This window comes from Charadrius vociferus, unplaced genomic scaffold (genome assembly GCF_000708025.1).
Source record: "Charadrius vociferus isolate BGI_N301 unplaced genomic scaffold, ASM70802v2 scaffold220, whole genome shotgun sequence".
Taxonomy (NCBI): domain Eukaryota; kingdom Metazoa; phylum Chordata; class Aves; order Charadriiformes; family Charadriidae; genus Charadrius; species Charadrius vociferus.
In genome coordinates this window covers 949,076-964,231 of record NW_009646506.1, presented here as the reverse complement: position 1 = coordinate 964,231, position 15,156 = coordinate 949,076, and the positions used below count along the sequence as shown (strand labels likewise).

At 39.6% G+C, this 15,156-nt stretch overlaps 1 protein-coding gene across 1 annotated transcript in view; it reads right to left on the bottom strand.

The window, feature by feature from the left end:
- The window catches only part of HMCN1 (hemicentin 1), a 214,230-nt gene that overhangs the window by 126,051 nt on the left and 73,023 nt on the right, over positions 1 to 15,156 (bottom strand). The window contains exon 12 of the mRNA XM_009884504.1: positions 10,095 to 10,370. Within this exon, the coding sequence (XP_009882806.1) occupies positions 10,095 to 10,370 (276 nt within the window). The remainder of the gene's footprint in view (positions 1 to 10,094; positions 10,371 to 15,156) is intronic.

Genomic DNA, 15,156 nt, shown 5'->3' with positions numbered 1-15,156 from the left:
AGGATGATCCGAGGGCTGGAGCACCTCTCCTATGAGGAGAGGCTGAAAGAGTTGGGGCTGTTCAGCCTGGAGAAGAGAAGGCTCCGGGGAGATCTTATTGCGGCCTTCCAGTACCTAAAGGGGGCCTACAGGAGAGCTGGGGAAGGACTTTTTACTAGGGCATGTAGTGACAGGACGAGGGGGAATGGCTTTAAACTGGAAGAGGGCAGGTTTAGATTAAACATTAGGAAGAAGTTTTTCACTTTGATGGTTGTAAGACACTGGAACAGGTTGCCCAGAGAAGTTGTTGAGGCCCCATCCCTGGAGGTGTTCAACGCCAGGCTGGACGTGGCCTTGGGCAACCTGGTCTAGTCGGAGGTGTCCCTGCCCATGGCAGGGAGGTTGGAATTCGATGATCTTCAAGGTCCTTTCCAACCTAAACCATTCTATGATTCTATATAATTAGTAGTGACACCAGCATGCAAGTCATGGACATAACTTTCATTTAACTTTTTTAGTATACTTTAATTTAAAATATTTGCACTATGTTTTCTGTTTGAGTTTCAAGAATAATTTACATGTTAGCATTTCATGCAAACTTATATGCATGCCCCTATTAAGCACATAAAACCACTCTTTGAAAGAGAACTGTAATTGCTGTTTTGAGGAAGGCTTTTTGATGGAGTATGGCACCTGGTGCTCTGGGGGGCAGAACAATTATTTCCAGGATTTGATGACTGTTTTCAGTCATTAACTAGACATGTGAGCTTATAAAGGATTCTGAGTTCTGTAAGTAAAAGTGTACACAAAACCACACAGCTGTACTGCCAAAGACAAGGAATAAATTAAATAATAATCAGCAACTGATTTGCACACAGTTGCAAAACTGTAAACACAGATGCATATAATGCCTTATCATTTCCTTTCTTAAATTTATATCCATTAACCTTCCCCAAGCTCATTAGTTTTTTACTTGTAGATTTAACAAAAGGCTGCAGGGTCCTGAAAAGTCCCTCCCATGTTTCATCACAGCTCTGAAATCTCTGAGGTCCTAGAAGAAAGGCACCAGGAGAAGGCAGAGCCATAGTTCCAGAAGTACTAGGATCAAATCCAGATACAGGGGGGCAGGGAGAGGCAAGAAATGGATGCAAGTTACAGAACTGTCCTCAAGTGATTCATGATGCGCACAGCTTTCTCAGCTATTTTTATTTTGTTTTATAATCTGCCAAGAGACACTGGGAGATGTTCTGCGTGCTCTGGTCTTCAGGAAGGCCTCCTCTTGTGTTGATATTAGGAAACTGTTTGTCTCAAATGGCAGTTACACATCGTGCTTTGGCAACACACCATTGCCCATGCAGTTATTCTCACACAATGATATTATCAGGTGAGAAGAAGGTGGAAGAAATACTTGTATTTAACATATAATCAATGAAATTAATCGAAAAAAGTTAATATAGACAGCCGTTATTCTACCTGGTAGCTTGAGTACCAGTGAGACCACACTTGCCACTAATTAACTACCTTGTTTTCTTGCTCAAAGGCCAGCAACCAGGCAGACATGCAGAGCAGGCTTTCTTGTATGACATTTCAACTTGATTTCTTTTGCTTTGGTCTTTGTGTCATAGGGGAAAAGTTTGTATATGGACAGGAGAAGCACAAGCTCCTTACAGTGCCAATCCCATTCAAGGCTGTAGAATAAAACCTTCTAAACAACAGAGATCACATGTAAAGCTTCTAAAGAGAAAGAGGGTTGGTGTGAAAATTTCAGGGTCTGAAGCATTCACACTTGTAACCATCTTTGGCCCTAATATTCATTAAAACAGTTTGAAGCAGTTAAACTTAGCGTGAAAAGGGGAAAGCAAATACCAAATTTTTATTTCATACAACATAAAAAACCCTCTTATTACCCTTTATTAGTAAAAAACAGACTTATTGCCAATGCTTTTTCATTATTTTTTTTTTTCCTTTTTTAACACAAACTTTTCTGCAAAGTGACCCAGCAGATGATATTTGACTGAGCCATTACTTGTAAAGTATCAATATTTTTATGCAGCACAAAGATTCTTTTTTGCCTTTACACTATGAGCATTTTTGGAAAACCGAATGATTCAAACTATTCACCTGACAAGTAATGCATTAACAAGGCTAAATAAGAACAACTCTTTAAATGTACCTAGATCAAAAAACCACCATGCAACCACTGCAGCAGTGTGCATGTTTGTTGCAAATTCTTACAAGGGTTTGATTTTTGTAGAATTTCACTTCCTCAAGACCTTGCAGTAAACATCCAGACCCTGCTACATACACACAGATACTAGCAGAGAATAGATGGAGCCCCATGCCTGCGTCCAGCCTGTTCACTAGCAGTTCTCTATAGTTACAACGCATTCTTGTTAGCATCAATTAAAAGGGTCTGAATCGACCCCCTTGGGCTTCTAACTACCAAGACACTGCAAGAGCAGATGTGTATAACAAAGTCCTCCTTTTAGTAACACAGGAACTGTCATGTTGGTGTGAAAAATTCATTCTCTTCAAACCAAAGTCCTGAGTGACCACAGTGATGTCTACAAATTCTTGTGTTACTGTGAGTTTTATGGATATGCCTTAGCTTTTCCACGTGGAAACATATAATGGAAGTGAACGGCTTTGATCTCAAAACGTCTAAAACCTACATTAGCATCAAGAGTGCATACTGGGAAAGCACAGGGGGGAAAATATCCAACTCTACGATTATGATAGCTACTAACATATGTCAGTAAGTGAGACAGAAGACTGGGGTTATGAAGAATTCCTCCCAGACCGTAGATTTCCACTTTGATGTCAGATCAAGCACAGAATTCACGTTATATCCCATGTTACGAAATAATAACACAAATACACATAACCTGTCACTACATTCGCAAAATGAATCCTCTCCATTCATCTGATTTCTATTAAGTTGAAATTGCATTTTAACAACATGCATTAGAATTAATATTCAACTCAATTTTATACTTTTGTTCACAAGCCAAATGAAAGAAGTGTAGAAGAAAAATTGCACATAAACAGAAAAACTGACAAAGGCTCCTGTTTGAATAGCAAGCTGAGAACAGATTTCTTACAGCGTAAATAAAGATCAAAACATTCAATAAGGATAAACAAAAAGTAGCCTTCAGGCTTAATCAGCCACTCACATTCATCTGTACTTTTGGCATCAACCAAGTGAACCTAATTAAAAAAGAATATTGTAGTTGGACATTATTATATCTTGCTTCATTCACTTGCCAGCTGTCTGGCTTAGCTGCCAAGTTCCCACTGACATCCTTCCCAATCCACCCTCCACCATGCAGAAGCACAGGGTGTGCCGTCCTGCATCATCCCTTGCCCTGGCACTCCTCAAAGGCGACGCTGCACAACGAACCACAGAAGCATCTGTTTCCATAACTGCTTATGCATTAGCTCAGGTAAACAATATACAGCAGTAGCATTCATAGTTGCAAAAGCAACTCATAAAAATGAGATGCACCACGTAGCTTCCAAGCACAAATTTAACTTCTACAGGGTGGAGGGGTAGCATTACTGGGATCTTCTTATTGTTCATCCAGGGAGTATGCAGAAGCTGCAATTTCACCAATGCCAACAGCACTCTTTGTTATCGCACGATAGAACAAGTTGATCTGCTGTGATACACTATGCAGCATCCACCCCAGCACTAAGTGTTCTGTGAAAGGCAACAGGGGAAGGACCACACATTTTTCCCTCTGTAGCCAAAAGAACTTCTTCCCAAAAGACACGCAGATAAGCACTACAGTCAAAGAGTCTTCTCACCAAAGTTGTTTTTCTTAACCTCCTTGCACGTCTGTGTAACTTGGCATTCACTGATAGTATACAGACTCTACCAGAAAAAATTAAGCACACGGTAAGTATTCACTTGCTGTGAACAAGAGGCCATAAAGAAAGCATCTGACACCATACATACCGCTTGCCTGGCCTTTACAATGACCTCTCTGCAAGAGAAAGACCTGCGGAAGGAAATGGGCTCCTTCCTCCTCATGTCCCTACCCTGGGTTTGTGCTCAGCCCTGAAAGTTGGTAGCCTTAGGAAAAAAAACTTGGTGAACACCTTCGTAAATGAAAATGAAAACATCAGGCTTTCTGCTCCAGCAGAGCAGGGTTGCCATGCTGTAGATAAAGAAACATCATCTTGGGAAAACGGTACTTTACAGAAAGGGAAATAGGTGACTTCGACCTCTCGAACTTGGTGAGTTTTCCTCAGGGAATGTGTCCACATCTTCACGTGATAGAGAGACAGTTCACTTTTACTGAAATGTAATTTGAACTTGTTTATGCTCCTACGTATTGGAAGGGTCGCCAATCCAACACCTTTCCTATAGCTACAAGTACAATACTTAATAGTTTAATTAATGATTTCCTTGTGCTTTTTATTGACTGTTGCAGTAACAGAGATCCTGCAAGAAGCTAGTTTCCAAGAGATCCACATGGTATATTGCCTTGAATCAGAGGTTTGGGTAGGTCAGAAGACACCTAGAAGTACTGATTTCTAAACATGTTACGGTTCCACTCCTTCAAAACTCCTCTTAGAAATCCTTCTAAAGGCCTACATTTTCTGTGAGAAAGCAGCAATAAAATAATGAGCAAGAAATCAAATGACAGAAATTAAGATGCATGACACCAATTTCCTGTTTTCTTTAATGCCCTATTTTTTTATCTTTCATCAAGTTAGGACTTAAATTCTTTGCCTACAATGTATAATCTGAATACTACAAAAAAATTACAAAAGCTTAATCATGACTTATTTAGTTTCATTTGTGACAGATTATCTAAAAGACACAGAAAACGTAAAGCTATTTCTAGCTGAATGAGAGCGCTTTGTTTGTCCTGATTTTGTACTGATCTGTAGAGGATCTCACCCAGGGAACGTTATCCAAAGAAACCTCCCAAACAATAAAGTCAGGCTAACTCATGAAATCAGGCCCTAAGAGTGACTGGTACAATAAGGCAAACAAGTTTTTCCCCATTAGTTCCCTTCCATTGAATGTAGAAAAGAACCTCTTACAAATGGTGGCTGTGTGGAGAAGACAAATGACCTTGGGGATGCTCATTAATTTTCTTGAGTGGCAGAGAACTCCAGAGAGGCTGCTCAGGCAATTCCTGACCTTTCTGCTAACCTGCATTTCCTGTGCAAGAGGCTAGTTTCTGAAAAACAGCTTAATGACTATCATTGAGCCTGCTGTGAATGATAATTAACACCTAGGATATGTACTGATTCAGCTCGCTTTCTTTCAAAGAATACTGACTTTCACATCAAAGAACATTGCTGAGAGTTCAGCTTTTTTACTTCCTGCTCTAACAGGGGTGGAAGTGTCACAGTGATAACAGATTTGAGGTATTAACTTTAAAATATGTAGCCTGGAAAAAACATCAACTGGTGTTCTCAGACAGTTCCAAATAACAGCCTAGAAAGAAGCACAAAAGACACTAAACTGCTTTTCATTCTTTAGGACAGACACCTTGCATTTAATTCATTTTCTAAATCTGGAATAGCAAGTAAAGCAGTAATACTTCAGTTTTATTCCCTTTCTTGTTTTCTTTGTGATTAAAGAACTCAGTACAGTATAACAAATTTCTCCTTGACTGTTATTACAGTGTGTATCCATGCATCTAAGTGAATGTATTATGATGTTTATTTCTGTATTATCTCTTTTCAGAGAAAAGAGCAGAGGAAATTCAGAGAACAGAGCACTGGGTTATGCCTAGGAGGTAATTTTGTCCATGTAGGCAGTCACTCTCCTGGAATTATTCCAGATATAAGCACATTCATGCTGAAAGTCCTATTGTGTTCATTCAGTTCTGGTTTCTGCTCCTTGTCTGGGTTGTACCTGAGAACTACCATTGCTTTGGTTGAGCCAAGTCACATATATTGTCTCCTGGGCAACTTTTTTTCCAATCTGGATTTCAAGTTATTAGTTGGCTGGTAAGCGCCCACATCAGTACCCTACGGTAGACAGCACACTTGCATCTTGTCAGGCTAATAGGTCGCGCTATTCCTCACTGCATGTCTGATGTAGTTGACTCCATTTATACAATAGGATAGTACTCTTGTCACGTGTTGGCTTGACAAAAGATCACTTAGCAGACTGTTATTACACCGGTGACAATTCTTCAATGCCCAAAGTCAAACATACACTTTATTTCTTACATGGACAGGTGGAACACATAATATGTATGTTTATTTCTTGCAGGTGTGGCTTAGGTGCTAACTTAGCTACAAGCATAGATCACTCTGAATTATTTAACAGTGCAACTTGTAAAGAGATGCTAAAAATACTTCCAGCTGTGATGGTGATAACAGACAGTGGTGATAACATTTTTAAATGTTCAGTAAATAAGCAGGTAATGGAAATCCACCATGCTATGGACAGAACAGTAACTACAGAACTAGTGTGTACGACTTTATTCTTCCTGTACATTAAGATAAAGAAATACATCAGTATAATATGCTGCCTGCATGGTGTTCCTCAGTGAGCTCAATGCATAGCAGCTGGCACTTGATTACTTTACATCGTTCCCAATAAGACAAATGTTCAGTGTTGGCCTCACTTCTTGTTAATCTACTGCCGGAATTCATCATATGCTGAGATTACTAAACTCAAACTTCTCTACTAATCGCCAACATAAACACAAGCAAAACCCATAAAAGTTTCTATGTACTATACAGCTGTGTTGTAGAGGCAAAAGACAGTTGCAAGCATTAAAAAAAAAGTGCCTCATTGTCTGCTCTTAATTACACCAGAAAACAGGCAAAATCAAGACCACCATAAAATCACATTTAGCATCACCCAGATTTCAGGGATCTGGGTTTTAATTGTGTATTTGAAATTCTTGGAGAGGGGAGGAAACAAAAAAAAACCCACCACAAATCAATCTCTTCATCATGCCTGTCATTTAAATTAAAAAAAAAGAAGCCTGAATTATTCAAAATCTCCCCTCAATCAATATTACTTACATGTATGAAAACATCGGGAACAAAACATCAAGCTACCAAAACATGCTATATTAGTTCAACCTGATAAATATGCATATAGCAAACTCATATTTTGCCTACAATACCATAACAAACTGGAAAGAAAAAGTTTACATGCTCATGGATTTTCCCTTGTCAGTGGGAAATATATAATTTTAAAATTTATAAGATCATTAACATTTCACACTCCTGGCCAATGTCTAGCCTCACATAGCTGCAATACGCTCCTCCAGGCTTCTGAGAAATTATACGAAGCATCTGAAAAAGTAGCTTCCCTTACAAACTCATTTATATTTCCACACAATCTGTTGGGAAGCTTGAGCAATTCACATTATATAGCCACCATTTAATGATGTCCAAAGATGAGCATGTACTTTAAAAGTCAGTCATAGCATTCAATAAGCACCAATCAATCTGAGAAGCCTTGAGAGCTCACACCCCTTGAAATTTATAAAACCGCATTCATTGACCTTTCAGACTACTCTGAGCAGTATACCGACAGTCCACAAACAGGCACAAGTTATAAACAGCATCTGCATCTATCTGTGCTCAGTATTAACATGGAACAATGAGTGACTTAGTATAGTATGTTCTCCTTATCACAGAACACGCAACGGGAGGAAAAAGTCAACTCATTCAAGATTTCAGTCTGTATTTGTACAGCTGCTGGCACAAAAATCAGATGAATGTTCTCTTTCAGAAACAGCAGCATCCAACTGAAAGCTTTCAAAACAAGGGTTTACTACAATCCACTTAAGCATATAAAGCAGATGCTGGGTTATTTTTAGAGCTACCAAAATTTGTTCTCTGCCTTAACTCCCACTCCAGAAAGAAAATGGGGATGAAAGCAATGTTTATTCTCTTATGATCCAAAATTCAGAGATCTATATGGAACTGTCCCAACAATAATAAAGGGCTTCAATATGAATTTAATTTGACATTCTGAATTACTGCAACTACACAAAGCACGAACCATCTCAAACTATTAACAGGACTTCAAATTTCCTTCTTCACAATGTTAATAATGACAAATTATAAAGCTTTTGCTTCTTACATAGAGCCACCCTTTACTCTGTTGCTGCCAAATATAAACTGTTCTTTTGAATACTACTCTAGATCCTAACAAGCACTATGAGCTGTACATGATAATCACACACCAAAGTACCTCCAGAAATCTGATAGTAATAATTTTGTCCAAGCAAGCTAAAATGATCACAAACAATAGTGTATACAACCATCCTGGTACCATTCAGCTTCTGCATATAGCCATTTGAAATGTGGGCAGCAGACTACTTTGTCAAAACAAAGAGAGACAGACACTACTGCAGAAATCCAAATTCAGCTGCAGCTTAGCACTTCCTACATATTTATTCAGTTCTAGGCATCTTAAATCAGAAATGAAAGAAAACACAACTCAGACTCTCAACTAAGCTTGTCTAAACTGTCCAAGAGGGTTATCTTGGACGTGTTTTGAAGCTGTTAGCAATACCAGTACCAGACAAACCGTAATTCTCAACTATTTGATATAATCATTCTACATATATGAGTGATTTGAAACTCAATATTCTGCTGCGGCAGCAGTAAAGTTCTCTAGCTTTACTACAAAAAAACTGCCAGAAGTAATTTGGTCATTGTCTTAAAGCTCCCAGCTGGTCTACAGACATTAGGGAGGAAAACCTCCTCCCTATGGAGAAGGGAGGCACTTCTCTTGCTGCCTTTGACATGCTTGAATGAGTGTCTTGATGGAAAAATCATGTAGAATTTAAAACTAAGTTTTCCAAACGTATGGGAGTTGATGTTTTTTCATGGCTAGAAATTTAACAGTTATAACTCTGCTGTAGCTATCTAAAGGTAATTCAAACAGATCAATGAAGAAACACTTCATTCTGCTGTATTTCATAATAGGTCCTACATAATTCATTGCACACCTAGTTATTCCACCTTGGTAAACCAATATGCTCTTCCTATAAGAAAAACTACATCCCATTAGTAAGTGTCACAACTCCACTTCTGACCTTTCTCTGTTTTGGACCACCTAAAGGCAAGCAACTCCATGGAATTTTTCTTTTTTCCGTAATTCTAAATTCTCCAGCAGTTAACAAAGTACTAGCAATTACAGCAGCAAAGTTAATGAAGCTACCCACTCTGCGCAGAATCATCAGCAAGCAGAAATCCTACCAGAGTCATGTACAAGTAGACAGAAGAGTTTTCTTTTTAAAACATTTTGAGTTCTATCACTTCTTACCCACAGACAGGCACAGTTAGGAACCAATGGTTCAAACCTCCACAGGACAAACACAAACAGATTAAAACTTGCAGTACTTTCAAATTTTAAAAGGATTCACTCTAAGACAAGTTACTGCTCTTATACATTTTTTTTTTAAATTTGTTGCTGGTACGAAGCAACAGCACAGATGTAGACCTTGTTTGGTCTCAACCATGTCGTCTTTTTCAGTTATGACATATTTTTTAAGCCCTTGCCTTCATAAAATCTAGCCCTTCATAAAATTGTCATTAGTTCTTAGCTTGTATTGATTAGCACTATAAAATAGATACAATAACTTAGCACACAGAAACTTTGAAGTACTATTCCTTTATAAAGAGATACAAAATAATCCAGATGAACACAGAAACTTTTATCAATTTAGTCACACCTATATAGTTATAGTTATTAAAAATAATCCACATAGCCAGCCTGTAATTTTTCTTAAAGTAGAGGATGGATACAAATATTGGGGAGTAGTGTGTGCACATGTGTAGCTATTTCTGTGCTCTACTCTTTAGGAGATGCTAACAGCAAAACTACCTCAGGCTCCATTCACTTACAGCAATTAAATTGGCAGTTATCGGAGGAGGATCAAACCACGACTCATAGAGACACACAGCTCAATGCCATCTCACAAAATGAGCGCTAGTACCGTTTGGTGACTCCCATTGCCATTTTGAAAATAGGAAGAACTACATAATGCTCTGTCAGTCTCCGAGCAGTTTCATTAACAGGCATAAATAAAATAGAGAAGTTACTGAAAGATACAGCTTACAAGATAAAAAAAAATATAAACCATGGCAGAGTAAATTTAACATGCAGTTACCTTGCACCGTAAGGAAGACTGATGCTGTGGTAGATCCACCCTCGTTAGAAGCAATGCAGTTGTACTTGCCAGCATCTGTGAGCTTTACAGTCTTCACCTCTAAAGACAGGTTGCTCATCACCCTTATTCGCAGGGGCTCTTTAAGCCTCACATCCCTGCCATTTCTCTGCCAGGTGAGATTGTAACGCACTGTGCTTAAAGTTAGGCAGGTCAAGATGGCTCCTTCACCAGGGACAACCGTGACATTATTAGGAACTTGAATCATGGGTGGAGGCTCTGTGTAGAAAGAACAGAATAAAGAACAAAATCATAAGAGAAAGATTTGGGAACCTTTGCTTGATTTGTGGATTCTTGGTAACTTCAAGTACACTACAGCGTGGGGGGAAAAAAAAAAGTAGTAATGAGTAACGTTGATTTAATATTTAGTTCAATTTCACATTGCTGAAGCTATGAAACAGAACCCAGGGCAGCATCCTCATTCCCTGATGCTAAGCTATCAAACAGGAGCTTAGATCACAAGAACACACCCGATTTAGGTCCAAACAATCATATCAAGTAGGATGAAAGATCACATCATGTACAAGAGAGGATGTAGCACTGTGTTCTTTGAGCTCATCCTGCACTGAGGAAAGCCAACAAAAGATCAGAGCACCACAGCAACAGGAGGAAGACAGGACCATGACCAAGTCTCAGATTCTGATCTCTGTCTGGGGTGTGACCACACATAGTGGAATCTGAGCTACGCACTAGATTTTTACAGGCTTTACATGAGCAAACACATTACTAGCAAGCTCTTCTTACAGCAACGATGAAACCAAGTCAACAACAGCTCTAAGCATCATTATTAAGTACTTCCCATGACAGTTCCTATAAGGGAACATGGAAGGACAGAGCATCTGTTCTCTTACGTTTATCTGATCAATGACCTTGTCAAATGGGATGAGGAAAAGGAGAGGTAATAAACACAGTATACAGAGACACAGACCTGGCAGACAAACAACAGCAGAGACAATGACAAGAAACAAATTTCATCATGCTAACTGATGGGCTACCAAGAAGCTACAAGCACCATTTCAAGGAGGGGCCAACACAGACTTTGCAACTGATAAAGACACAAACCTGGAGTCCTAGATATGGGGGGGAAGCTGTCGACCTAAGCAAACCGATGAAGGAACACACAGGGGAAGTGAATCGGGGAGGAGTATGCAGTAAGGGGCATTAGAGGGGCCTGTTGCACCTAAAACTTCACCAGCCAGTACTCTGACTGAGCCCTTCACCTCATCACCACAGTCTGTCCTGTCTTCTTATTAAATCTTTTTTTAACTCTCTGTGTGACCTCACTCGCTCTCCCTCTGTGTGTGCCCTGCAAGGACTAAGTGCCAGCTACATGACAGACCAGTGTGAGTGGACTGGGTGTCAGCTACTGCAGTTAGACCAGGGGGTGTAGGCACGCCAGGCCTGTGGCATCAGCTACTGGAGTGACTGGGGTCTGAGTACCAGCTACTGGAGCAGGCAAGAATCTCGGACAATTCTGCAGCTTCCCCAAACTGGGTGTGCGTAGGGGGTAGAGTGCTGTTGTTAGCAAACTTCAAGCTGGAACAGCTGCCAAGAAGGAAGTAAGAGGGCCCAGGATGTGAGCAGGGGTATCAGGGGGACAGAGGAGCCATGCCAGTACTCAGGACATCTGCAAATGTGTGTGTGGCTCTAGAAAGCGATGCGTATGTGCTCTCAGCAGTGAACATCAATCCTTACCAGCTGGGGAGGAGGAGGGGAGTTGGCTGTCCCATGCTTTATGCAAGTCCTACATGTGGCTGCTGTTGAAGGCAGTACCTTGTCTATGGAGCTGGCTGTGGCAGTGTCATCTGTGTGTCTGCGATACATGCTCAGCTTCACTACTAATGAATGTGCAAGCAGGAAAGCAGCAGCAGTGTCCATGGGTCTGGGACAGAGACCCTCAAGTCCCTGGGCGTACCAGGCTGAGCTTTAGCAGCCAGGCAGAAGGAATTCCTAGGCTGGAGCTGCTCTAGGCAGCAGCCACTTATCCCTTAACAGTTTCCACTAAAATCTTAGGTAATTTCATTATCTTTTCCATTCTATCTGTACATATTTCATGTTGTAGCTTCCACTATCTGTTATTATTTGCTTTCCACTCTACCCATCTGTATGCTTCTATCACTCTTGGAAGAAAGCAGCTGCAATAATTTTGTACTGGAATTAAACTTTGAAACCACAGATGCTTAAAATAGGAGCAGTCATCCCGATCTTTCTTGAGATATCACTGATAAAGGAGGCAACATTTAAATGCTTGAGAAAAAAAATACACAATGTATCACTTTATGCATTCCCATTAAAAACATATATATATATATATGTATGTATTCTGTTTGGTTTTCCCCAAACTGGTTCTTGAAAAAATGCAATGAATAATATTCTGAGTGGGATGCTTTAGCAGAAATGAGCTGTAAGAGCAAGAAAAAGCTGTAAGAGCAAGACCAAATGTTTATCAGTACATACTAAAAAACAATTGTCCTAAGAAAAGCAAGGATAAGAGAGAATAAAAAAAGTCTATTTATTAAGGGTGAAAGTTACTCCTAAGCTCAGAACCAGCCATAACTCCTCCTCATTTAAGTTGCATGTTGGGCCTCAGATGAGGTTCACCAGCTTTATAGCAATAAATCACTCATATACTCTGCATTCTGGGTGTGCAGCTCTGCTTCCCGATAAACACAGTCCCTAACAACAATCACCCTTATTACCAAAAGTATGTATTTTAACATATGCAGAGGAGAGTCAAGAAAAGGTACACTTGCTTACCGAGAACAGTTTTCCCCCTACACTTTAGGTTTTGGTTTGTTTAGGAGAAAAGACAAATCTTCTAATGCTTTCCATAGGCATATCACCAAGTATGTTACGTAAAGAAACATAGAGAGATGAAGGCCAGTAAAGGACTAAAATCCCCATCTTTTGAACGTCAGTCCAGTCAGGCACATCTTTTGGACTACACCAGCTGCTTACCACAATAGTGCACACACATCCCCCAGCCAAACTCTGAGCTGAATTCAGAGCACTTCTTTATCGGCACTTTAGTTAAGGTGCCTGCCCAAGCTAACAAGCCATTTGACATTTTAAAGATTTAATACTAGTAAGACAAAGTCAAACTCAAGTGTTTGCTTTTTCTGAAACTAGAAAATGTTGACACAGTTCCAATACCTTTCACACAGCAGTTGACAAAATGGATTATCTGTGATACACTGTCTGTCAGCTGAGCAAACTAAGAGTACTTGAAAAGATTGTTTACTTTGCTTAAAGAAGAAATTTCAAGTAATTTTCCTCCAAATATTTGTACACAAGGATTTCAAAGCATCTTCCTCTCACTAATCCTCTTCATGGCTCAAAACAGAACTAATGGCTCATGTTTACATAGCGAGTCAGTCTCAGTCACTCTCTCAGGGCTCTGTAAATGAGAGGATACGGGAATTTTTCCACTCATTGCTCTTGAATTTCAAGTGCTACGAATATCAAAAAAAAAAAAAAAGTTAGGATTCTCTTTCAGTTTTCTCTGCGAGGAGGAGGATGGTTGCAACTTCCAGACCAAGAATCTTTAGGCCCACAATTTCTGGAGCAGAATATAACAGCTGCTTGTCCTCCAAAACATGGTTTGAAACAAGCATATGGGAATACCCCATCCTTCAGAAGGATTTCCGTAGCCAAAATATAAAGTAGTGCTTTAGAGCTAGGACTTGGGTAAGTATTGATGTTACTGTTCTATTCTACTCGAGTACTTTGTGTGACTAAAAGGATGTTTGTCTCCTCAAATTTACAAGTTGGTGTAAGAGTGCTGTTTCTCTACAAACTTTGCCTTTCATGGAATCAATGATATCACAGTGGTTTCTTTGAATTTTCTCATACTGCAGTGAGAGGAACCTCTTTGCCTGGAAAAGAGAAGGTGAAGGGATATATAGTCACCCTCTTCAACACTGAGTGGGTTGTTTTAGAGAATACAGAGTTGGAGTCTTCTCGGGGCAAAAAAAACCCATGATGAGAGTCTGTGGTCATAATATGCAGCTGGGGAAATTCTGACTAAACATTCAAAATATTTTCCTAGCGGGAGTAGTTAAGAACTGAAGGCAGCCTGTTGAACTTGTGAAATCTCTGTCCTTGAGGACATTAAAATTTTGATTGGACAAGTTCCTGAGAAACGTGATCAAGCTTGGAAGTGAATTCTGCTTTGAGCTCTGAATTGGACTAGGTATCTTCCAAAGGTCCCTCCAACCTAAATTGCTTTGTGATTCTGTGATTCATAATCCGGTTTAACTAACCTGAATTAGCTACTACAGGAGATAAAAGACAAGACAACTTTGATTTCAAGCAGTTATATGAAACCCCAAAGCTGAATTCAAACTGCTGTTCTGAGCTCTACTATCCTCACCGCCACTGTAAATTAACTGACTCAGCTCCAGTGACTTCCCTAATCAAGAGCAAAAGCTTACACTTCTGCATGACAGATATCTGATCAACACAAACAGAAGGCTATCTAGAATAGATTTTTATTTCAAAATAGAAATTCTTTTTCCTCAGACTGCATCGCAACTGTAAAAAATGAAGTAACAAAATTTGCTACAGTGTGGACAGGGTTTTCATCTACCCACCCACATGAATAAAGAAGCTTTTCTTCTTAATTTTTCCCGCAGGTCATCTTCCTGCAGAAGACTCTACTGAAGACTCTGCTGAAGCAGTTCAATACCATGCCCAGTTTTATGTTTTCTCCATCTCGGTTTACAGTTACTTAAACTGAAATCCTCTAATAGAGTAAAAGGATTAATTTTGTGAAGTAGAGCCTGTTATTTTGCTTTGGGAAACATTTCTAGCTGATCCGCAATAGAAACTCTCAACATCATAATCTGCAGGCAATAACCAACGTCCACATGTCCCAGCAGACTGACAGGTACACAAGCAGTATAGCTTTACATTTGCCTTCAGAGAAGACCAACGTTACTTACTCTCTCTCTTTCTCCCACTCCAAATTTTTATGTCCAAAGCTTGACCAGGATTACACTATTTA